Source organism: Phocoena phocoena, chromosome 18 (genome assembly GCF_963924675.1).
Source record: "Phocoena phocoena chromosome 18, mPhoPho1.1, whole genome shotgun sequence".
Lineage (NCBI taxonomy): Eukaryota > Metazoa > Chordata > Mammalia > Artiodactyla > Phocoenidae > Phocoena > Phocoena phocoena.
In genome coordinates, this window is record NC_089236.1 from 52,162,813 (window position 1) to 52,189,842 (window position 27,030).

General features: G+C 34.8%; 1 protein-coding gene across 1 annotated transcript in view; it reads right to left on the minus strand.

The window, feature by feature from the left end:
- Positions 1 to 27,030, minus strand: part of MYCBP2 (MYC binding protein 2) — a 272,456-nt gene that overhangs the window by 201,736 nt on the left and 43,690 nt on the right. Inside the window, exons 4-13 of the mRNA XM_065896124.1 lie at positions 20,825 to 20,978; positions 17,976 to 18,172; positions 11,821 to 12,063; positions 11,518 to 11,589; positions 10,011 to 10,107; positions 6,146 to 6,219; positions 5,868 to 6,006; positions 4,496 to 4,572; positions 3,424 to 3,628; positions 1,740 to 1,904 (exon numbers count right to left, since the gene is read on the minus strand). Coding sequence (XP_065752196.1) covers positions 1,740 to 1,904; positions 3,424 to 3,628; positions 4,496 to 4,572; positions 5,868 to 6,006; positions 6,146 to 6,219; positions 10,011 to 10,107; positions 11,518 to 11,589; positions 11,821 to 12,063; positions 17,976 to 18,172; positions 20,825 to 20,978 — 1,423 coding nt within the window. The remainder of the gene's footprint in view (positions 1 to 1,739; positions 1,905 to 3,423; positions 3,629 to 4,495; positions 4,573 to 5,867; positions 6,007 to 6,145; positions 6,220 to 10,010; positions 10,108 to 11,517; positions 11,590 to 11,820; positions 12,064 to 17,975; positions 18,173 to 20,824; positions 20,979 to 27,030) is intronic.

Below are 27,030 nucleotides of genomic sequence, written 5' to 3' on the forward strand. Positions count from 1 at the left end.
TTCATTATAGTTGCCATATCCAAGTGCCACTCATATTATCTTAATATTTTTTGCGTCAATTTTAAATCTGACTAAAGCATTTTAACCTTATTCAGTAGTAATAACAGTAAAAATCAAAGACTGTTGAGTATTTATAACATACACTAAAATATAAACATTTTTAAAAAGTTGAAGTATTTGTTTTATTTAAATCACAAATAATATAATTCTCATACCACACTTTGGCAGAACTATTCTATATTATTAGTTCAGATACCACTTCCTTAAGGTGACCTTCCCTTTCACCCTATACTAACTTAAGTCTTTTGGTTAAGCATACCTCAAAAACTCCCATTGTTAGTATTTAGCATACTTGAAAAAGATATGTATATACAGAAATAGTATTTACTATTATTAACAGTATTAGCTGACATGTCTTGAGCCCTTATATGTGCCAGGCTCTGTTCTAAGCATTTCATAAGCATTATCTCCTATAACCTTATAAGAACCATAGGAAGCAGGTATTATCATTAGCTCCCTTTTACAGGTGGAAAAAAAAAATGAAAAGTTAAGAAAAGCTCTGAAAAGTTACATAATTTAAACTAGTTAGCCAAATAAAAAGTGGCCATGCCAGGGTCTGAGTCTATATCCATAACCATTAGACCACAGATCTCTAACACTTAAGTTCTGTAATGTCCAACTGTCTCTCAGAGCCTCAAAGGGAAAGGGATCATGTCTGTCTGGTCCACCAATCCCTGACATATTGTTAGTTCTCAAAAACTATATGCTGAATAAACGCACAAGTTTCCATAAGCCTTAGCCAAGAGGTTTTTAGCAAGCAATAGTTACATTGAATATTATTTTTAAACTATACATGAGCCCACTTCCAAATTTTGATTCACTCTGACAGGTCAGGCCAATTGAGACTCTAGATATTACCACATTAAACCATCTCATAAGTCACCTGAGCACAGTTCAAATTAATAATGGACAGTTATAAACGTTTGATATATGTCATTTCCCCCGCATGAGACAATCACCTAAGCCTCTAATCAGAAACTTCGTTAATTCTGAATTCCTTTTTACAGAGAAATGTATAGGCTTTTACATATTTACTTCATATAAAATCCTTCCAAGTGGGTTGCCACAATCATTATACTCATTTCTAAATGCTAGAAAGAAAATATGACAAGTTTTTGAGATTACAGTTTATAAATATAAAACCCTTTATTTGGCTAGTTCTATCCCTCATATCCACTACTTGTAGTTATCAGTCACTCAGTCACTTAACAAGTAATTCCTGAGACCTGACCATGCACCAGACACTGTGCTGGGCACTGGGGATATAATAGTAAATAAGAGAGAGATAGCTTTTCTCTAACTACCTAACAATAGGAGGAGATAAATAATCCATCAGTTATAAATTCGCTAAGTTATGAAAATCATGTCCCCAGGGTACCACCAGGAACATGTCACATGAGCGTCTAACCGAGCCTAGGGAGAGCTTTCCAGAGAAAGTAACAGCTAAGGTAGAGCTGCCCTAGTCAAGCCCCATGATGAGCTCTGCAGGAAACTAGTGACACTGTTCCCAGCAATAAGGCAGGAAGGAAGAACAAAACACTGTACTTAGAAAGAAATGTGAAAAATGTAGAGAAAGCGTGCTACAAATGTTAATTTTCTAGATATATCTTTTTAATACATAAAGTCTAGTATAGGACTTTCTGTGCATAAAAGTGAAACGGTGTTTAAGGTTAACTTACTTGAACTATCAGAGTAGATGGCATCTTTTCCAAACATGTATAGCTCTCCATCTTTAGAAATAACAGAACTACTTCCATTATTGCAGGCTGTATACACCACAATCTTCCCTTCCATCTTAATTATCTTTTTAGGTTTATAAGGTTTTGATTGCCGTCTGCTCTTAGCTTAAAAAAAAAATTAATTTAAGGCATCTATGTACAAATAAAAATAATGATTTGTATATAAAGCCCAAGGAAAAACATATCATCTTCACTTATCATACACTTTATTTAATTATTTTCACAAAGGCCTGGGCTTCCCAACATGTCAATTAAATGAGTCAATCTGAAAGCCTCATCTCATTAAATGTCTATTAGGCTGTTGCTATCAGATCCTCTTCTTTGTAGTACACTGAAATTCCCAATAAGAAACCAATTTTCTACCAAACTTCTGGAGAGCCCAATCTCTAGATTAGCACTTATATTATCAATACCATTCCATTATCATATATATATATATTATATTTATATAAAATATAAATATATAAAGTTATATATATATATAAATATATATATAATTTTTTTAAACCCCTTTACTCTCAAACTCTATTGCACATGTATTCCTCCAATAGATCCTGGAAAGAAAAATCAGTTCCTCATTCATTCAACACATATTTATTAAGCAGCTACACCTAGTCAGAGATTGAAAGGAAATATGCATATGGAGGGAGAGCAAACAAATTTAAACGTAGATGATTTAAGCAGCCTCTGCTCTCAAAAACTAAATCCCTGAATTGAGCAAAAGATGGGAAATGCCAATCTTTTGTTCCCTTAGTCAATCCCAGTTTTTGCATGCCCTTCTGATTAAAAACATATTGCTGTGTTGGGTACAATTCTGGGATTAAAATACCACTATAACTTTTCTTATAACATGATCTATATACTTATATACAACAACTAAGTTATCTGGTGCTTAAGCAAAGGAAGAATGATGTCCTCCAAACGCTAGAAGGAAAAACTGGCTGGGCTGAAGTTTCTGAGGTATGGTAATACACTTCATGGTTATTTGAAGGGATTTTTTTCAGGATAACATTTATTTACACATGATTTCTACATTAGATGTTGACTTCAAACCTAATCCTCATAAGATGCTACCCCAACTACTACAACGTACAATGTACAAGAGAAGTTCCAAAAACAGAAAAATGACCCTTTGAGGAAAACTGAACAGAAGCATAGGAAAGCTAAGAGATAAACAATAAAAATCCTTTAATTTTTCATTGCTTAGGAATTTTATCACAATGAAATAACACCAAGAACAGTGTTTCATAACTGACACTATTATACAATTTATATAAGGTTTACCTCATTGTGAAATACATACTCTTTGCAAAATTTCCAATATATTACTTCTAAAATATTCTTTCTAAAATAATATATTGGAATAAATTTTTAAAAATAACACCAATTGACAAAACAGATAAATAGCCATGTATGTAATGCATAAGGCATATAAAAATTCATGAATATGAACTCTAGTATGAAATCAGCAATCATAGTTCTTTAATGAACAGTACACCGCAACCATTAACTGAATATTCCTCAATATAAAATCTTCTATTAACTTGGGAAGGTTAGTGCTGTTGAAATCGATATATCTTATGTTAATAAATTCCACAGTATTTTTACTGAATAGTCCACTCACTTGACTCTCCATCTTCTCCTTTACTAGCAGATCCTGTAAAGAATATGCTTCCATCTTCTGCAACTAACAGGGCATGAGAGCCATCATGTCCAACTGAGAAGTGCACAATCTTTGGGGATTTCGTAATTGGTAGCTCAACCCATTTTCCTGCTGAAGGACCCCCTTGTTTGATTCCGAGACTCTGGTATTTGCCAGTGTAATATATCTTAACACATTAAAAAAAAAAAAAAGGAATTATAGTGCCTTTTGAAGTAGTGCACCAGGTTTCACATGAGAGAAAAAAACCTCCATACTTTATTGAAAATAAAAATAACAAGAACTCAAACTCTTTCTTTACTACTATTCAACTTCTGAGAGCTGAACAGGAGAGAAATAGGCATATTTTTCCAAAAATATACAGTTCACAAGTTTTTTCATATCTACTCAGGATACTTATCATCTTTCATAAGTATCCTGAATAGGTATGAATAAATACATGCCATAAACCTACTCCAAACATACAACAGAAGGAAATTCATAAAACTGTCAATTCATTTTTCCCAGTGAAAAAAGGCTTACGTACAAATATACTGTATATGCCTCATAATTTTAATTTTCAGCATTCTTTTAATTACCTTACTTTATCCTCACACCCACCAGATAAGAAAAAAATCTTCCATCTCTATAAATAGATCTCTACAATCTATAACTTAATTGTACATGCTCCTACTTTCCCCACCTCGTAGTCTATATGTGTCTGCACATTAACAAAAATTGGCAAGGGATAACCTATTCAAAATAAACCCAAATGTGAATTCACCCCAGCTCAAAAAATTACACAAAGAGCTCCATAATTAAAGTAAATATCTGTAAAAAGGTTAAATTTTATAAAGTTTATGAAGTTTTATACTCAAATGTTACAATTTTCTTTTATATTATTTCAACATAAAATTTTACTATATAAAAAAATTTTAATCAAACTTTAAAATACGATTATGTTTAAACATGTGAACTACGTAAGCTAATCAACTGATTATACCAACTATCTCTTAAAGCAGATAATGTAATTTTTAATCCTAAAAGAATAATTTACCTTTCCATTTGCTGTTTTCATTAGTGCAAACTCTCGTCCTGCACCAAGAATTGCTGACTCCTCATCAAATCCAGTACCTGATAATACAACAAGACTTAATAAATACTGTTACATTTTTAATATGAATAATTTCAAGCAAAAAATAAATAAATAAATAAAAATAATTTCAAGCACAACTCGTGTTAGTTTGAGTGATGAAAAAGTCAATTCAATTAGTATCACTCAAAAACAAGGATGACAGGGTATGTCATATGCCTCAATTTAAAACAATATTAACAGTAGCCACATTACTCCAAGGAAAGATAAAGTCACCATAAGCTCCTTAATTTGTTTCAAATTAGTGCCAAATTATTTTTTTAATGTTAAAAAAATTGTTTAAATCAATGTCAGCCATATTTCTTGAATTAATGAATGAACTAATTTTCATTGGGCATCTATTAGCTATCAGGCATTATAGAATGCATGAGCCTTTTCCTATTTGATCCTCACAGCTATACTGCTTGGCTTATAAATAAGCAAATATATAAAGCTTGGTGAAGTAAGTCCTGACATGAAGTGTCTGGGCTTGAACAATGCCATTCAGATATCTGAATTAAGGTATTTCAGATTCCCTGTTCCAAGCTTTTTTCTATAGGAGAACATTTCACGTAGCTAATCCATGAATTTGAATACATATGTGTGCGCATACACACAAAAACCCTTATGTACATTTTCAAACTGTGAAACTATGAGTAAATAATCATATATAGCACATTTTATGAGTTTGTCCAATTATACAAACTACTAATGAGCTTATGGGATTTTGAAACCCAAAAACTGTGAGTTCAATACAATATTTTTCTCTGGAAAAACAAAAATACTACACAAATGCAAAGTAAATCACTAATGAAGTTTAATAAATTTAATAACAGTCAAAAAATTTGGGTCTTGCAAGGAATCCCACAAGTTAATAAATGGAATTATTAAACCAGGAACAGTACGGCAAACCAAAATTGAGACCCTCATGGAAACTAGTAATCCTAACTACTACTATGACACTGCAAGAGTAAGTATACTAAGTCCAAGAAATATTCTGTGGACGGCTGCATTTCTGTATCCAAATGAAAGATTCTTAAATCAAACGTTAGGCCAATTACCATTTTCACAATCCACGGGACCATTCTATGACTATCCTGAAAGCCTGTTCAAATAAAAATCAAAGGCTTCAAGTTACTCCTAGTTATTTGTACATATCAATTCGTTAAGTGTGCTTCATAGTAACAGACAGCAAAATAGCTACCTAATATAAGCTACAATGTTGAAAACACAATGTTAGTTTTCTAAAGAATCTGAAAATTAAAATGTAGGAGAAAGGTTTTTTTGACCATCTTACTTATAATATGCAAGTCCTTTTCCAGATCAAATAGTGAGATACCACAGGCATGCAAGCATTTTCTGGCCAGCTTAAGTTGTAATTCTTGTTGTAGCACAGGCTCAGTGCTTGTGGCAAATATTCTGACAACAAAGCCATCCTAAGAGAAATAAAACATCCACAGTATTTTGTTACATGAATTGATCTTCTAAGGCTCTACTTTCCATCTAATAAAAATCAAATAATTTACGAGAAAAAGATTCCATTTATACCAGCTTCTCATGACTCAGAATACTTACATCTCTGGAAGCAGCTATCTGATTAATATATTCTCCATCAGTGAATAAAATATTTTGACCTTCAGTGTGACAATCTGTGCAAGAGGAAGAAACAGCAATTACATTACAATATAAACACCTCACAAAGTGACTTTACTCCTCTGTTGAAGTCAGAATGAGAGTTCTCCACACAATAAAGGTAATTTAAACTCAAAGGGAGACTGTGCTTTTTAATAAAGAGTTACAAATTAGCAGAAACTAAACAATCCAACTAATAATACGCATTACATTTTGTGCTTACATTTATAAATCTTCCATAATCAAGGACCTGAGAGCCCACCTAATTTCAAAATGAACTAGTATTAGATACAGTCTGATAATAAACATGCACCACAATGAACAAACTATAATGTGGTTATAATCAATTCAATACAATCCATGCGAGGTAGGCAACACTCTACCTTCAGACATACATCACAGTCATTAGTGTCACATAAAAATACAGATAGACCTAAAGCTTCTGCATTTGAGGTCTATGGTGTCCAACTACAGATATCCCTTGCTTTATAATATAGAACTGGCTGTACCGTTTCCACTTAGGTTTAATGCTTATTCCCAGTATTTATTAGCATTTAGCATGCTATACACTTTTTAAATGTTCACCCTTCATAGAACAAATCTATGGTTATGTGTTTCTTTTTGTCTGAAAGTTTTCATATATTTTGGCTGAAATGCCATATTTCATCAATACTGTATATACCTCTGTGGAACAGTGCACTATACTTTGATCAAAATAATGCACAAGTGTAACTGCAACAAGGGATACCAGTATTACAGAAGGACCGGTGGGACAGTGTGTTAGTGATTGCTACTAAATAACATGAAACTACAAGCAACTCAATATCTAAGTATAAACTGTATCCTTTTGGAAAAACAAATGTTCAGCAAGCAAGTATAAAAGCACACACATTTCCCAAAATAACTGCAGAGAACTAGGATGAATCTCTCCATTAATTACAATACCAAAAAATAATATTTCATTTCTATTTGCACCTGAATCAGCAAAACATAAAATTCTGGTTTTGGAATGCAGGAATGGAGCCCACCCAAATAAGCTGAGTTACTCTATATCTTTGCCCAGGAGCTTCATACTAGCATACTTCCTTATTATAAATAGGCAAAACACAGGCAGACCCTTACCAAATAGAGAATTCAGTGATCACAAACTGGAAATAGAAACTGGGAGACAAGGCCCACTGGTAGCCCAAGAGACTTGGTAATCAAAGAGAGGAGAAATCGAAAGAAAGAGTTCCTAGTCCACTGTACAGAATACAAAGAGGCGCAAGAAAGATGCTTCTCAAGCTCTAAGCTGTAAGATTTTAAACTAAAAAGCAAAGAAGAAAAACTCATTATAATTTCAGATAAACGCAGGGGTGAGGAGTGAAGCGGCGCAAGAAGAGTAGCAAAAACCCTCATGATCTGAGGCAACCTGTCACTAGACACGAAGAGTAAACCACACAGGGATACAATATAAAAGGTATGCCAACACATCAAGGCTAAATGACAACAGGGGAAAAAAAAGTATGTTTTCAGCTCATCAGTGCTGGGTTGAAAATAACTTATTTATAAACTAGTCTGTAAGACAAGTTGGAACATGAGGCTCAAGGAATTACCAGATTTCTGTCAATCGTAAACGTGGTATTCATTACCATCTATAAACCTGACAGTTCACTTCTGCTCCTTCTTGATGGGAAAGCTACAGAGCAGAGTTGCCCCTAGCTAGGGAAAAAAGGACTATTAAAGAAACTGCCTCCCAGGTCAAAGAAAAGGAAAAATGACAACAGGCTTCTTCAGGCTTGAAGGCAAGTCTTCCTGCTGCGTGACTTCAAAAAGATTTTTCTCTTTATCCTTTCTGTATCCTTCATGTAACGTTATAAAACAGCATCTTCGGGAAAATATCAAGATACACAACATGGGACTATCTCCCCCAGTCTGGTTCCTTCTTCACCATGAATATGGTACATATTTGTGAAACACAGAAAGCCACATTTGTATTGTTAAAAGGTGCATTTCATATGTTAAATGAAGTAGAGGGATATAAACTGAAACATTAACAAGTCATTTTTTACCATGATGGAATAAATAAAAGGGCTGTAAGTAGACCATTTTCAAATGGTCTTTCTCAGTCACAATCTCTGTTGAATGATCAGGGTTTTTCAGAAGTAAACCCTTTACATTAGTATTCATCTGTTGGGCAGGGAGTCACGGAAGGATTAACAATTTTTCTTCCAAGACATCCTAAAACGACCTGCACAAAGACAGAGCGATAGGGATGCCCATTGCAGTGAAATTTATTATACATTGCAAAAAATTAGATGGGACCTCCATTTCAAATATTAATCAATGGAATATATTTTATAACATTAAAATGATGTTACAGAAGACTAGTTAATGGCCTGGAAATATATTCAGAATATTAAGTGAAAGGGGTAGCTTAAAAAAGCAATATGTAGCATACAATCACTTATGTACAAGTATGTACATAATATACACAGGAAAAAGACAGGAAGGATATTCACTGATATGTTGGTAGTGTTTATAGATGGGAAGTGGGGTTACAATTAATTTTTATTTTGTTTTGCTTATATAATAGTTGTACAATAAATATGATTACTTTTAATATATGGGGTACATGTTATTATTTCAAAATATTTTTATTATTATTATTATCATAATCATCAGCATCATCGTTAGGACCAGAGACATGGCCTGGGACTTGTGATGATTAAAAAACAAACAAATAAACAAACAAACAAATAAAACCCTGTAGACATATCTGAAAACAGACAGTTATTTACAAAATGGCTTTAATAAGTTATCTGTTTTCCAAAGTAGCTTTATTTATGAAACACACATGAAATGTGACATTTACCTTAACATGGCATCGGGTACACTAATTTAGATATATGTAGACAAAGTAATATTCAAGTAAATGTTTGATGAAGTTATAAAAATATCTTAAAAATTAACAAGCAGCCAGGGAGCAATTATCCTTTTCAATGTGTTCTTCAGAAGTTCTCAGTCATTTTCAGATGGCCACGTGCCTCGAAGTAATATTGCTGCTTACCATGAAATTGTTGGTAGACACATTAAACATTCAAGATTTTAGTATAAACAAGCTCCTTTAGAATGTATTAAAGATACAAGCAAATTCAAATACCTTACAATGGAGAATATACTATGCATTTGCCCGGTGTTCCATAAAATTTAAGATTCACTGCCTAAGAACTTAGACAGCACAGTGATCTGAAGGATAAATACATATGTACAACCTCAAAATTAAAGCAAAATGAATTCTGTCCAAAATGGCTTATCAGAGTATTATTAAAAAGTATAAATGATAGAATTTTAAATATTCCTGACCCACCCTAAAATCTGTCTCTGAAAACACTTTAAAATAAAGAGGAAAACCCAAAGTACACTGTTGGTAAAGTCAAAATAAACAGAAGGTTCTTTACATCAAGGTTATTTGAGAGCCAGAGTCGTGGATTTATTGGGAGCAACAAAGCAACATCTCCCCACCAATTGAGGAGTTGAAGCAGTCATGGTGGGGTACGGGTCGGGGGGGGCGGTCGGGCTACAGAATGTGGGCAAGAATTTGAAAACAAGTATTAAAACACTTCATACTATATTTATGGTATCTGTTTTTCTCAGATGCATTAATTTTATATAGACTATAAAATGCTTTGCATGTTAAGATTTCTTTAACCCATTTGTAAGCAAGCACTATTCCTTGCTAACCATTCTTTATATGTCTCAGTGGCCTAACATGCACATCTCTTAAAATCACCTGTGAAGAAAACAGATGACTAGCTGAGTAACATACCTGGTAACATTACAGTACCATCCTGTTCCAGTGTTTCAGGGCTTATTCTTATGGCTGTCATGCTGTGGTTATTCATATCTCTATACAATAAATAACCCTGATAACAACAAAAAATTTTGCTATGTTATATGTTAAAATATTTTTTCATTAACCACTTAGTAGAAAAAGTAGCCATAGAGGTCTGTATTACAGTTTTTTGAGGTACAATAATACATCAATATTGATGTCTAAAATACACTAAAGATTTAAAACAGAAGAACCTGAGTATATTGATACTTTAATAAGAGGAGGTATTATACACCACTGAGTATCAATTTAACCTATTAATTCTCAGATACACCACACAAGACAGTAAAAACATTTTGGTTATTTTGGTCAAAATTATCATATCACTTGCCAAGTAAATAATAGAAATGACTTCTGTTTCCTTCACAAATATTTAGGTTAATATTTAAAAATCAGTAGTGGTTTTAGATAGAATGGTATGTCATTGAACATATTTCTGTAAATGTATTTCCCATGTTATTATTTGTTAGATAAAATACAGCAGTGGCAAATAAAAATGTGATATTTTAAACCAGGTTATGTTTTAACAGACAATTACTGAGTAATTAACTTGATATTTAAAATTTAATTTCAGAATCTCCCCAAAAGTTGAGTAAGATTATTTTTCATGCAACAATAATTTTTTTAATTTTCAGAATGCTTTCAAATATCTTTTTTCATCTGATGCTGACAACAAACTTTGAGCTAGGCAAGACAGGAGTGCAGGGACATCTTTATTCTATATTCTGCCACAAGGAAACTTGGGCTTCACTTCTCAGGAAAGGATAGTATAGAAGTAAACACTTCTGGCCCTCTGACCATCATTCGTTTGCTTCATCGTTCGTTTGCTTCATGCATCCAACTGCTGACACCCTCTGGCCGTGTCAGTCAGGTGATGAGATCACAGCATTAAGAGAGCAATATGGGCCTAGCTCTTTTCTCTCATTGGTGATACTCTGCATGATCCTCCATGCACGCAGCTATCTACTGGGCAGGCCACACACTGTTCCCTGGAGTGTACTGATCTAGACTTAGAATGAAGGAATTTGTGGTAAAAAGCTCTAATTTGGCTTTGGGTCACAGTTACATTCCTAATTCAGATTTGTAAATGATAAAGGTGGTCTCTGATTCTTAACTAGAGGCTCTCTTAAACAAGAACTCCAACAGAAGACATACTTGTTCCCATTTTACAGCTAAATCACACAGGATCAAATAAATTAGCTGAGTTGTCCACAGACACACAGCTAGTAAGAAGCAGGGCCAGACCTAAAAGTAAATCTCTCATGAATTCTAAGTCAATGTTCTTTATACTACACCATACCACTGTTACAGTCATATTATTAAAAAATATGCTCTTATCTGTTTAAATAGAAGTGATATTATTTATTGATTAAACAAATATGGACCACATATTTTAAAAGATAAGAAAGAAAAGTTTGGTTTATTGTGGATATTCTCCTACCTGAGCATACCCTAACCAAGACTTTTTTTCTTTTCTGTTTCTGATGCGAGATGTAGAATTATATATATGGCCCTGTGAAACAACAAAAGTTAGTTCTATCAACAATTTGTAATTAATAATCAGTGAAAAATAACATAAATGGATGAATGACATTTAATATGTATGTTCCATTTTGATTTTCAAAGAAATAATATTACATCAAAATTAGATGGTGCTCTAAAAATAAAGCAAGAAGCAAACAGAACACAATTCAGTATTAGACATGACTTCCACTATGATTAAGAGCTGTAAGGAATCACCTACCCTCACTGTTCCACTGTATCCAGAGCCTATTTTGTATAATCCGTCTTTGCATAACAGATAAAGAAAAAATCCATCATTCTGAAGTAGACATTGATCATCTTCATCAACAGATATTTCTTTTAATGGCCACTTGTGCATTAAAGCTGCTTTCTTAATGCCATTGCTAAACCAGTCCTGAATTTGAATTTTTCCCACCAACACTGCCTGTACACTTCTCTGTAGTGAATTTAGTATCATTGGCACCTAGTCAAGAGAAGAAAAACACAAAAAGACATTTTTAAATGTCTCAAACACAAAACAGACAAGATAAAGATACTTTATTAATATATCATCATTTATAAGAAAAAAATTATTCAGAATGATCATGTTTAGCTTGTCAGCAAAAAGTACCAACTAGAAAATCTATAAGAAACAATTCTCAAGCAAGACAAAATAAAAATGTAAATCCAAAGAATATTAATTTGTATTGGTGACCAAAAACACTGAAATATGCATCTTTCTCCAAAACACCAGGCAATCAGTACTACGTATGATTTTAAGTTTCATAAAATAAAACATACTAGATTAGTAAAAAGTATGAATACTGATATACATTTTTTGTATTAGAGTGCACTCAAGCCAAAATGATATCTTTGGTATGATATGTATATCCATTAATATACTTCATGATAATGAAGTGCAAAATTAAGCATAAGAGAAATACGGCTGCTTCTACAGATGAAACAAAATTTCCAGTATTTCTCTTCTACTTTGCTTCTTTATTACGCTTAATACCCATTAACATCAACAATTTTCCATGATACAAAAATTTAACTGTATGAATTGTGTATTCATTCAGCATTCATTTAACCAATATTTATCAAGTATCTATTGTTTGTTGTAAATGAGTCCTCAAGTTACCAGCATGGGACCAATACTCGGCCACCAGAGAAAACTCCCTGGCTCCTCATTTTTTGCCTCTCTTTCACTGCCCAAGGATGGCTGCCATACATCTGACTACAGGGCAAGACCCTGGGGCACTGTACTAGCCCCAGTTCTCCAGCTGCACTGTCCAATATAGCAGCCACTAGCCACATGTGACTACTGAGCTCCTGAAATGGGTTTGGTGTGACTTAAGATGTGCTGGAAATATAAAATACACACTGGATTTTGAAAACTTAGTATTAAAAACAAGAGTATAAATTTTCTTAATAATTTTATATTGATTACATGTTGAAATTATTTTCTGGATATATTGAGAAAAATCCATTATTAAAATTAACTTCATCTGTTTCTATCTTTTTAATGTGGCTAATAGAAACACTTAAATTACATATGTGGGTTATATTATATTACTATTGGACAGCACTGTTCTAGAGGGTAGAGATTTCAGAGGGATAACTAACCCACTGTTCACAGGTATGTTCTCTTCCCCTTCGAGTTCTAAGGCCTCTGACCCAATCAAAATATGGAACTCTTACTTTTATAAAACTTTTATTTACGTATATGGTTGGATACTACAAATTCTCTTCCTAGAACAAACTACGTTAAACTTAAAACTATTTTATCTAGAATCAATATCCTTATATAATATGTCAAAGCTTCACTTTCAGTTTTTCTGTTTTTGTTTCAGATACTTTCTATTGGGTCTATTATGAAAGATGATGCTCCTCCTCTCTTCCCAAATCCTCAGAACTGAGCTGTACAATAATTTCTGGTTAAACCAGTAGTCAGAGGTCATTTCACTATGTCTGTGTGATCATGGTTCAGAACTGAGCCAACTGCATTACATACTACATTTCCCTTATATAATTTTTCTTTTTCTTCATCGAATCAACAATTGCCCTATTTTTGCGTTTGCTAAGTTTTTTCTATACCTACCCCTAAGTGCTCCTCATACTCCTCTCAATAGAGTCAAACACATCATTTCTACTTTTTCCCCTTGGCAACATCCCTCAAGAGGCCCTACTCCAGTCTAGACTAAGGACAAGGTCAGGCACAGAGGTTAAAAATGTTCCATGCCTTGCATGTTCAAAAGCATCTTTATCTTCCCTCAAACATGACTGACAATTGAGCTAGATATAGTGACATCATTTTCGCTCAGAACTTTGAAGGCACTGTTTGTTATTTTCTATGCCAATGTTGCTTTTGAGCAGTCCAATGGCATTCTGCCTAATCTTTGGTATATAACCTATCCTTGCACTCTGGAACATTATTTTCCCTTTATGGTCTGTTATGATTTTGCAACGTTATACCTGGTGTGAGTCTTTTGCCATTCATTGTGTTGGGCACTGAGGGTGTGTTCTGTCAATCTGAAAATAAGTATCTTTGGTGGATGGGAATTTTCCTTATAAAGCTTAGGTAATTTCCTCCTCTCTGCTTGAATACCTATTAGATATTGGATTTTCTGGAAGGATGCTCTAATTTTACTTTATGTCACCTATTTTCTTTCTCTCTCTTTTTTCTATTGTCTGGGGACCTCTTTAATCTGAACTTCTAACCCTTCTACTGATTTTCATGCTGCTATCTTATTTTTTTTTAACTTGTAAAAACTCTTTGCTCTGAGTTTTTTTTTAAATACTGCTGTTTAATGTAAATAATCATTTTCACATCCCTCTTCAAAATACTAATTACAGTTTTCTTAGAGCTTTTCTGTTCCCTATACTCTTTTCATCAACGTTTCTTTTATTATTATTATTACTATTTTTACTTATTTGGGGGATTCTGTCTTTCATGTTAGTCTAGTGATACTTGGCTGTGCACTTAGTTTTAAAGAGTAAGCGACTAAAAATCTGATAGGAAGCTGCTATAAATGGACAGGGTGTGAAAGATAGTGAGCTCACCTCAGAATGATCATACTAAGTTTAGCAGTTTCATTGGAGGATCTCCCAGACACCCCCCTGCCCCGCCAAATGTCCACATCTATACGTCTTTTCTCACTTTTTCTCCAAAGAAGGATCTGCCAGTCTTTTTCCTAGAAGCTATAAGCCTCACCCCCAGTGTACTGGGAACTCAGTGAGGATTAAGAAATTTCATCATCGGGCCTTCCCTGGTGGCGCAGTGGTTGAGAGTCCGCCTGCCGATGCAGGGGACACAGGTTCATGCCCCAGTCCGGGAAGATCCCACATGCCGTGGAGCGGCTAGGCCCATGAGCCACTGAGCCTGCGCTCCACAATGGGAGAGGCCACAACAGTGAGAGGCCCGCGTACCACAAAAAAAAAAAAAAAAGAAAAGAAAAGAAATTTCATCATCGATACAGAGACTTTCACTTAATCTCCATCTTCAGCCTGGCTCCTCAATTCCACTCTCAGCTGTGCCTGGTTTCCCCTGGCCTCTCTGGCTCAATTTCTTTAGACAGCAAACCTAACTCTTAGGGGTATGAGAGAAGGACAGCTGACTGGCTGGGAAGTGTAGAGGAAGGGCTCTGGGGTTCTCAAGCTTTCATTACACAGACTTCCAATCAATTTTTAGCTCTTCCCCTCACCACCACTTTCCAGGTATTTATTGCTTCCAATTCTAAATCCTATCTATAGTTTTATGTGAAAATCAACTTACTTTCTATGGGCACTAGCCTCTTGAGAAGCTTAAGTTTAAGCTCTCCCCAATATTTATCTTCTAAAAATGTGTCCCATTCTTAAAAGTTTATACTTTAAAAAAATCCTTTATTATAATCTTAGTGTAAACTGCAGGGATGGAGGGGAGAGCAGAAACTAAAGTGTCTTCAACATGGCTCTGTTTCTCTCATGCTTTCTAACAGGGTATTAAAGTTTTAAGAAAACCCAGTGCTACAATCAGAAGTCTCAGATATACCCCTTTTCCTATCCTATTGATTTTCTCTCACCGACACTGTGGCAGGACCTAGAGAATTTATTCTGATAAACCAGACTTCCTTAAACTGAGGATTCCAAGTCATTCACCAATTCTGGAAAATCTTAGCCATTATTTCAAATACTGCCTCTCCACAAATCTACCACTGCCTTGTGGAACGCAGGTTGTACTGATACTTTAGACTTTCTCATTCTCTATCCATGTTTCTTATTTTTCATATTTTGTCTCTCTGTGCCGCATTCTGAATAATTTTTTCCTCTTTATCTTTCAGTTCACTGCTCCTATCTTCAACTGTATTATCCACTGGTTAACTCATCCTCTAAGTTTCTAATTGTAAGTATTTGGTTTTTCATTTCCAGGAGTTCTATTTGGTTCATTTTCTGACCTGATTACTTTTTATATCCTTATTCCTTAATAATACTTTTGATACTTAATAATAATACTTTAACTATACTGAATATGTATACACATATATTTTATACTCTATATCAAATAATTTCAATATATATAGACTTGGCAAGATTGATTCCGCTATATTTCTTTCTACTAACTCTCAATGACAGAGCCTTTTTTCTATGTCCTTTTTGTTTGTGAGTTCAGATACAGCAGAGGTGTGTTTGTGGGAGGCCTCTGAAGTAGGAGGTTCATCCCTCCAGAACGGATTTTAGTCTCCTTCAATAAGGCACCTTACAGTACAACTACGAGCCCTACCTTACTTTAAACTCTCAGCTTAAGCTTGTTGGAACAAGATAAGTAATATGCATTTGGATCCCAAAATAATTTGAGATGTTACAGTTATACATTTTCAGACTTTTCTCCCCCCAGTCATAGCCTGGCCAAGAGAGTTTTGTGAAATGAAGTAGGTAGGTGGAATGGGGCCAAATCATGAAGGACACTATGTGCCATGTTAAGATAACAGGTTTTAATATGGCGTTTGGCCTGGAGTTGGGTATGTAGCGACGGGGCAGGTCTACAGAGAACCTCGGCTGTGGGTTCAGGGGATCAAGAGTTTTGGGCAGTGTAGTGCTTGAGCATAATATTGCAGTCAGACAGATACGCGTTCAAGCCCTGTCTCCGCCATCTGGCAGCTCGCTACGCTATAACTACACTAAACTTCTTCCAGCCTTCAGTATTCTACTCTTACTCTTATTTTCATGCTTTAGCACATGGATACCAAGAACATTCTCTCTCTACACCACCAATACCAACACCTCCTCCCTCTGCACTGGCTAGTCTCAACTCGCTGTTTAGATCTCATGTCATAGCCTCTGGAATAAATCTACATAAAAATAAATCACTGGATTCTAATAGGTACATGTGTTTATGGTCACTATACTTTTAAAATTTGGCATTGATATTTGAATGTTTGTGTTTATTCTATTAAAATTTTGTAAGTATTTTTATATTTTAAGCATATATTTAAACTAAAATTTTGCTGAACCCTCAAAGCACAGCTGCAGAATAATTCGGAAATCACTGAATTAGAGGACTTCAAAATAAGTAAGGACCATAAAAACGGAAAAGAGGACTTCAGGCAGGACAAAAAGAGGGAAAAGAATAAGAATAGAAACCTAGAGTAAGGAGACTGCTCGTATTTGACAAGGAAAGTTCAAAATCACTGAGTAAGTCACAGAAAATAGCCCATTTACCCCTTTTGCTATCTTTGGCCCACTAATACCGGGACTGAGGCATCCCTTCCATGTGTTCTGGAGGTCATCCAAGGGGCCAGAGAAAAGCACATAACAGAGACTTAAAACTGTAACTTCTCACTCAATTTCCAGAACAGTCCAAAAGAATTAAATCAAGTTTGCCTATAAGTAGGGTTATATTTCCCACTACTAACAAGGATGAGGAGCGTATCCCACAACTGCATACTAAAAGTTCAAAATGCTATACGTGAAGCTGAAGTAGTTCAGAAACAAATCAATTCATGAAAAACTATAATCAACCAATCAAAAATACAGTAAAAATGATATATCCTTTTCTTTCAATACAGAAAAGATATTTAGAAACTATGAAGGAATTCCATACTTGAAAATTCAGGGCAAGATGGGAGGCGGGGGAAGGCAGAGAGTAAGGCAATGCAATGAAAACGGAGGCTGTAATGCTGACACAAAGACCAGGTTAAAGATTTAAGCTTTTGCCAAATTTCACTTTATTACCTTTAATGTCACAGAGTTAAACACATGTAGCTTAGCTCAAATAGCTTAGATTATTTATATATCAACCTTGAACACATCAAACCACTATACTGAGTGAGAAAAAGCAGACATTGCTTTGACAGAAACTGAGGTGAAATTGCAACTTGGCATCCTATCAATTTCTAAGCAGCTAGAGATATGAAATACCTGAATAGTTTGGCAAGCATGGCTGCCATTGTTGGTGAGGATAGCAGAGATGGCCTGAAGTGTCCTTCCTGTTTCTCCCCAAGAAGCCACCAGACTAAAGAGACAAGCACAGGAAAGTGCTGTCAGAGACTGTCCTGTGCTGTCATTCATTCCAGTACTTCGAACAGTGATTTCCAGAAGGAGCTGGAAGAGAGACTCTGTGGATAAAATAGAACTCAATTATATTCATTTAACACACAGAACATTATATGGTATCTGTTTGTTTATACCTTGCCTCATTATAAAAAAATATTTAAGGCAGTTACAACACTTACTTTGCATTAGTTCCTTTCCAGTTACCCTTTCCCCCCAAAAGTTAGAATATTTATATAAAAACGACCTTGGAGAATATTTAGTGAACTCCTTACTTTTGTAAATGAAAAAATGGAATCTATCTAAAATCATTTATAATCATTACATTTGTAATCATACATGTGTCCAACTGTCTGATGCTAAATTCCATAATAACAGCAACAATGTTTATATTGATCACCCCTATATTATACACTCTTAGCACAGAACATAGAAGGCACTTTACATTTAAGTGAATAATTGAGAACATATATTCTAATCTTAAACTGAACGGAAAGATAGATAAAAGGGAAGGATTTTTTTAAAAACACTGGACAATTTGTAAATCAAATCCATCTGCAAAGAGAAGTCTGATGGGGCTTCCCTGGTGGCACAGTGGTTGAGAGTCCGCCTGCCGATGCAGGGGACACGGGTTCGTGCCCCAGTTTGGGAAGATCCCACATGCCGCGGAGCGGCTGGGCCCGTCAGCCATGGCCACTGAGTCTGCGCGTCTGGAGCCTGTGCTCCGCAACGGGACATGCCACAATAGTGAGAGGCCCGCGTACAGCAAAAAAAAAAAAAAAAAAAAAAAGAGAAGTCTGATGTATAATAATCATCAAGCTATCCCAACAATAAAAGAGATACAAATATACATATATTTCTATGAGTAACATGAAAAAAAGCAATGTGGAAAAAGTGTAACTAATGTGCCTATGATATTAAATCAAAGGAAAAAAGAAACAGATTTCAATACAAATTTCGATTTAAAGAACCAAATTATTACTTACACCTTTGTGCCAATTAAACAAAATAAAAAGTATGAAGTGCTGATAAACGCCTGAACAGAAAAGTAAGTCAAAGCAGTGAAGAGATCAGAAAGGTAAGCATTGGAAGGACAGAAGAGAGACCAAAGACAGTATAGCAGCATTTGAAACTGTTAGTAAGAAAATAAAAACAAATTAATCAGGAGACCTAAGTTTTGACAAAAAGAAGACGATTAAGCTAAAGCACATATTATAATTTTAAAACCCAGTATTAAGAAGAAGATCTATTTTGAAAAGAATAAAGGAGAGGGAGTATTTATGTATAAACTGAATATAAGAGAAAGTATACAACAAATGATAGAAGACAACAAAATGGCAGAAGATCTAGGAGGAAAGCAAGGATTAGCATGTTGTTCAAAGTAAGATATAGGATATACTGTTTTAGTGGATATATTAAATACTTCAATTATTTGCTAGTTTACAAACCAGAGCTAAGGTTAACTAGCAAAATAGTCTTAAATAAAATTAATTAAATCTTCAATAAAATGCCATGAAGTCAAGTAGTACATCATAATAGTAATCGATCACTGGTGCTACAGTGACAATAAACAAGGTGCCTGCTTTGTAACATATGCAGCTTTATTTGGTAGTAGTATTTCATAACATGGTGAATTGGGGGGCTGTTGTTGTTTTTAAAAATCCTCAGCTTATTTTCATGGCCAGTACTCCCCCCACCAACTAAAACAAAGCAGTAACAAAACAAATGGAACACAAAAACTAATCACAATACATGACCAAAAAAATAACAATCTGACATGTAAATTAAAACCATGTAATTAGGTTCTCACATGTGGGTCTAACATAATCCGAATAGCCAAGTAGAGGAAAAGGACGAAACTCTAATCCAGACCAGCAGTGTGAGCATCAGCATTACCCAGAAACTTACTCCAAATGCGAATTCTCAGGTCCCATCCCAAATCTACTGAATCAGATACTCCACACTTAGGGCCCACATATATGACTCAAACAAGCTAATGCTTGAGATTTAGAAAACTCTAGACTCTTTGAAGGTCCACAGCTAGCATCAGAGAAAAGCAATTAGCCTTCAAAATTTAGCTTCCATCTGTATTTCTCTTCCTTAAGAGTCCCCGTCCTGCTTACAGGATTATGTGTTGAGCCTAGGTCACGCGCATGAAAGGCAGCCATTCATAAAATTCAAATGCACTTTACAAAAAGCAAACATTTTTACTTAATGGAAGTTGCTACTAATTCAAAAGCTTTATCTTTAACAAAAATAAATTTTTATTTATCATGAACGCAAAAGAAATGTCCTCTCTGTTTAGAAACTAATTGTGTTGTTTTGGGTTGGTAGTATTTGTTCCCTCTTTTCCTACTTTTTTAACTCTCCAAAGTAACATGTAAAGTTAGACAAAGTCAATGTTAGCTATTTTGGCCAAAGGTTTATTAAGAATGATTTAAGTTCATAGTGACTATAAGGCTTGAGGATTATTTCTGGGTTCCAAGAATTTATATTTTGCTTTTCCCCATCATAATAATCAGGAAATGACTGTGCATGAACTATAACTCTTAAATCATAACTCCAGGGGAACACAGCAAAGTAACTTAAAATTTATACCCCTGCTGTTTCAGCACCATAAACAAACAGAGACTGAATTACAGGCTGCTGTATGTGCTCCATAAGAGAAGCTCTTTACATTTAAAGGCTTCATTCAATGTGCCTAACTAAGCTCTTACCTAGGACCTCGGGTGGCTCTGACTGGAGGCCTTCTGGCTGCTGACCCTGAAGCACGTTAAGCAGGGCTTGGAGACTCCTGAGGCACAGGGATGGATGAGAAAATCGCGTCTCCTTGATCAATTCAAAAACTTCACAGAGTCCAACCTCAATGATCTATTTAAGATGAAAATAAAAATTATACTTTATAGCATGTGAGCTAATAACACTTCTCAGGCAGTAAAATCGGTACAGCTTATTTCCACAGCACATGAGTAATGGTACAATATTTTAAAGGCAAAAAAGTCATCACATAAAAAAGAGTAAAACCCAGTGTGTTTAATTTCAAGATTTAGAAAATCATCTGATAACACAGAAGGTTAAAAAATAGTGGCACTCCCAACACAGCCATAAATAAATAAATAAAAGGAAACTGTCAAACTGTTAAAATATATATATATGTAGTGGCACTACTTAAAAAGTAGTTTCAGGATAATGAAGCCATAATAAAACATCATGAAAATGGTTTAACAGTGAACTAGGTACTAGACTGCATTCACTCAGAAAAAAATAAACTATTAATTTACAAAGTTCATTTGGCTGTTCTCAAGTCAAAACTGGCACTCTTCTGTTACGTTGATTGTTACTTATGACCAGAAAAGAAGGCAATATAGTACATATGGTGAAAAGATTAAAAAAGGAACTTTTCTTCTTAGCCTTTCCTATATGGTACAATCACCATATTATTATTTGTAGATGGTGTCCCTTATTCTTGTAGGATTACTTTAATTATCTTATTCCTCATCAGGACCAAGAAAAATATAACTCAGTATCTAGCAAAAGACAGATAAATCTGTAACTAAAGACTGAGACAGCAAATGTGATGAACTGGTATAAGGAAATACTTTCAGAGGGCTGACAGAACAATAGACAATGCAATTCCATTTCTCAGTCAATGTCAACATTTTGAAAAGGAAATGTGTAAGATCTTCTCAAGAAGTGTTAAATTATTTGGAGAAGAAGTAAGTAACAGAAAAAGTTAAAACTAGATTAATTAGTAGAAATGCATCAAAGCATTATTAATTCTATTGAGCAAAACAGAAGATATTCTCTCTGCTGAGATCTGTACATTAATTCATATATTACATAAACATTTTAAGTACTTATTTTGTACAACTTGCTACAGGAGATACGAGATATATTATACTAGACCTTGTTCTCTACGAGTTTGTAATCTAACAGAGTAAATGAATCTTATATATAATGCTTATCCAGTCCAGACCTCTTTTATAGCACTTATTATGTTATAGTGTGACTATTTTTGTTTCCATTTTGCCAACTAAACTGGGATCTCCTTGTGGACACAGAGTATATCTTAACTAATATCTCCCATGACTATCCCACTGCCTGCACATGATAGGCAGACAACAAATATTTATTTACTCTCTCAGCTGTGTGCTAAAAACCACTGCAACTTGTCCGACAAGGGTTAAATCAACTGCAGGCAAGTCAGTTGCAGTTCTGATTACTATCTGCAAGGTTTCTGAAGAATACAGATATGACTGAGAAGTCAAAATAACTAATAGGACTGTCTTCAGAGAAGTTATCTAAAATCCTAGAATACTTGATTATAGCTAAGATTACAGAAGTGCTTGTATAGAGTTTCAATTAATTAAATGGAAATGAAAACTTGCCATTTCATATAGTTTATTTTCCTGAAACAGACTAGAAAATAAAAACGTGCTGTCCAAGATTTCCATCTGTTTATGTCCATACAGGAAACAAATCTGAAGTCAAAGATCTCCCGAGTACAATACAAAAGTAGGGCTCTATTCTCAGGCCAGTAGGAGATTACTCTATCCATCAGTCTTGAAGATTGCTTACTCTACCACTACCAATCATGACTTTTCACAATTCAAAGAATTCTTCACGGATGACATTTTTGGCTAGGGTTTCTTTTTGTAAGTAGATTCCTATAGCAACAGAGAAAGTATTGAACCTTTGCAAGAACAGTAAGGCTACTTACTGAACATATTCCCGAGCTGTCTCTCTAATAAGTTTAAGGTATGATAACAAATGTATGAGAACAGGTAACTCAGGTGGGCTGCCCAGGAGCAGAGCACTAAATGGCTTTCGTGAAAAACACTCATAAAACGTTAGTCAAAACGATCAAGACAAGGAATTACCCGTCTGTCTAGGTTAACCACTGTGATTCTCGCTTATCATCTGTATCTTAGTTCGGTGTGGATTTTTTTTTTAATAAGGGGGAAAACTAATTCATTTCCAGAACTGTGATATGTATTCAATATACAACAAAATAAAAATCAATCTCAAGTTTTCCAATCATATTTAGCTTTGAATCATTGAGCAAAGGAGCACAACACGTTGTGAATTAAGACTTTTTTCTGAGGTTTGGCTGAGAGTATTTTACTATATGTACAAACTTTGAAATTGCACTTTACACTTTGAAGCCTGTCTTATAGTCACTGAGAACACACTATATGTCCTCCCTCAATATTAGGAAGGAAGAGTATAAGGACAAAAAAATATGTAGTACTGCAAATACAATATGATTTCATTTGTGCAGAAATAAATATATTTTTAATGTGCATATACAAAAATGTTTACAGTGGGTATTTTTGGTTAATAGGATTTTAGAAATAACTTCTAATGTAAAATTTTCTTTTCCTTTTTATAAAAATGTTCTCCATTTTTTCAAATTATCTACATTGATTATGCACTGCCTTTATAAATAGCAAAATAAATGATTAATAAGTCTGACTGCTAAATAGAACAGTTCATTATAATAAGATAACACACTAAGCACTCAATACGTGCCACGATAAACTATAACTAACCACCAAACACACGGTCTTCCACTTCTCTTCATAAAATAGTCTTTTGTAAATTTACTGAATGTTATCTTTACTGTTACTTTCAAACAATTAAATCCTGAAAGCTCTCTGTTATACTTGAAGGAACACAAAACCCAAATAATTAACTTGGTACAGCTAGTCCAATGTCCCTGTTGAGAAAAGTGAGGCAAAAACATATTTGGCCAAAAAAAAGAGAAAAAAGTCTTCTGAGGTTTTATTTTTCTCTCCTCAAATCACGTGTTTCCAAAGGTGGCATTATTATTTCACGAACAAACAATAACATAAGCGTTTAGATACATCATATTTAGATTTAATATTAATAAATTCTTTGCCATTAGAAATTATATCTTCTATTAAAAACTCCTAGAATCAGTTCTAAGACTTACAGAAAACATTTGAACAAGCTCAAAAGGAAACCAAAAGTAGATTTACATATTACAACAGAGTGAAGTATACTGTCTGTAAAATTTTCTTCTCTAAAGTAAATATTTGGTAGCGACATCATTTACAAAGAATAAAAATCTAGAGAGGAGTGAGAGAAGGGAGGAAGAAGAGGCAACAGCAACAGACGCAGTAGAGGAGGAAGGCACGGGGGCGGGAAGAGGAGAAGAATTCTGCTCCTCAGAAGATCCAGGTGTGAAATGTCTAACCTCCTAGCCTCTAACGCACAAATTTATCTACGACTTCTACCACCTTCTTCCCTTCTCTTCACACCCAGAGGAAAAAGTGCTCTTACAACTTTTCAAAGCTAATTTAGTTTTTAAACAATGTTCTTGATCCCACCTACTGTTCCATCTCTAACAGAATTTTGTGTCAACTTCTGTCACCACACTAAGTCCCAAAACTGTATGCCTAGCTGGGACCTTTCTTTTGAACTTCAATCTTACATAGTGAGCAACGGACATCTCACAGCCCCTTCACACTCAATACGGCCAGAACTAAACTTAATCATCGTTCCAACAAAGCACTGTTTCTCCTCCAGTTCTTTCTCTTTAAGTAAATAGCATCACCACCTAGAAACTTCAGAAATATTTTTACATTCTACCTTCTCTTTCAGACTTCATAACCAACTAATTAAGAATTCCTAAAAAAAAAAAAAAAGAATTCCTGACAATTCCACTTCCTTAATATTTCTTTTATGCCAAACACTGCTACTACCCTAGCTGCATCCCCCATGAACACTTCAGACGACTGCAATAACTGGCTCACTGGCCCCTCTGCTCTAGTCTCCCCAGCCTCTAGTGGATCTGCCTTTCCAGCACCCGAGTAACTTTAATAAAATACAAGTCTGATCATAGTCTTTTGCTAAAAATCTTTCATGTTTCCAAGTTACCAGACAAAATCTGAAAATGGCTGCATGACACTTAAGGCCCATGATCCCGTTCTCTACTCTTGCCCTATTCAGCCAGTCCACTCTAGCCAAAGCTGACCACTTGTGCTTTTGTAACAATGCCATTCTCCCTGCCTGCGGGTGCATCTTCAGTCAGTGCTACGTCCTTACTCCACCGGGCTCCACTATACCTTGCACACCCCTATCAATCCTTAGGGCACTGGACATGCCTGCTAGACATAACTTTCTTTACGGTGGGGATTGTTTCTCATCATTTTGTTCTCAGGGCCTAATAGAATGCCTGCTACAAACTGAATTTACTGAATTAAGAAGTATATAAATGAATCTGTGTACATCTACATCTTTTAACAAAATATGAGGCATGACTAGCCTCAAATAAGTTTGGATGGGAAATATGAATCCTAATATTCATATTAGGATTTTAATATTACTATTAAAAAATTATGCAGCTATGAAATTTGGAGCGCTTTAGAAGATCTGGAAATCAGATCGTGAAAGACAGTTTGAGCTGGGTAAAAACTGTTTTTGGTAAGAAAGGTATACTTTTAAGCGGGTGGGGGTACTAAAGTACTATTTTAAATGATTACTGACCTGCAAAAAACAAAAAGCAAAAAAATCTGACAATCAAGGTCTACATCAGAGTCAAAAACAATTTAACTAACTTTTAAAAGTCAAGAAGGGAAAACACAGAATTGTATCAAAATGATACCTTGACAACAAATAAAAACTGTCTTCATTATGTGAAATAAAAAAGAAGCAGGAGACAAAGAAACATCCGCAAGAAAAAGGAAAGTGACAGCCACACATTCAGGAGGAGCAATAGAGAAACAACAAAGAAAAGGGAGGAACTGACATGAAAGAGCATCTGGAGCAGAGGCACAGAAATGGTCAAAAGGAAAAGAAAAAGTCCACATTTCTCACCTGCTCTCACACTCCCATCACCTCAAACCCTAAAGGCTTCATCTCTTCTGTGCCCTGCAAACTGCTGCCTAAGACCTGAAAGTTTCACTCCCTGCCCTGCCCCCACCCATGGCATTCTGACTACCTCTGCATAAAGGCATCCCATTGCTCCTTCTTCTCTGATCTCACTGATTGTCTAGAGGTTTCATTTCCTTGGATATGAAGTATTTCTTAATAAACTGATGAGTTCCCTGAAAACTAATGAAATTCATTTGGACCTACACATTTTCCTGTTTGCACCTGATACTTACAACTACAGCTATCATTTATTGAGCACACGTGCATTTATTAAAGCTTTGAATCCTCACTACTACCTATGAGATAGGCATTATCCCCATTTCACAGATAACAAAACTGAGGCAGAGAGCGGTCAAACGACTTTTGCAGCATCACACAGCTAGTATTTTTAATGGCAAGTTTGAACTCAGGCAGTTTTACTCTACTTCCCATATTCATCACTATACCCTGTTTCCTGACAGGTCAGTACTTGATGGAAAACTCAATATTAATTACTTGAGCTATTTGCTTTTCTTCTACTTTTCTTGTAAAGATCCCTTTTTGACTCTGCATCTTTTAACTCTGTTAATCATGCTGAAAAGTCACTGTCTTAAGAATGCCTGATATTTTATTTCTTTAATACTCATTCATCCTGATGTTTTAAAACAGCCTAAGAATCAGTTGTTCTTGATTGTGCAGTACCTTTTAAATTGAGTATAGTTTATTATTCAAAATCTGCATACCTGTGTGAAAGGTTTCTCTGGGTCTTTATTTTCCTTCCTAATGTTGAACCTAAGCTGAGTGATTACTATAGTACAGTGGGACTCACCCACACACAGAATGGAATTCTTATAACAAAAGTATACTTGATTCCTTCATATCCCCATATCCTAACTTAACAATGTATTTTTCCTCAACCTCCCCTAATTAAGCATAAGAAATCAGAAATTAGAGACCATGCTCTTTACCTGGAGAAACTTATATGGAAAAGATGAGCCTGTTTGTTTTTAGTTGAAGAAAGAAGCTAGTAGAGAAGGTACAGTTA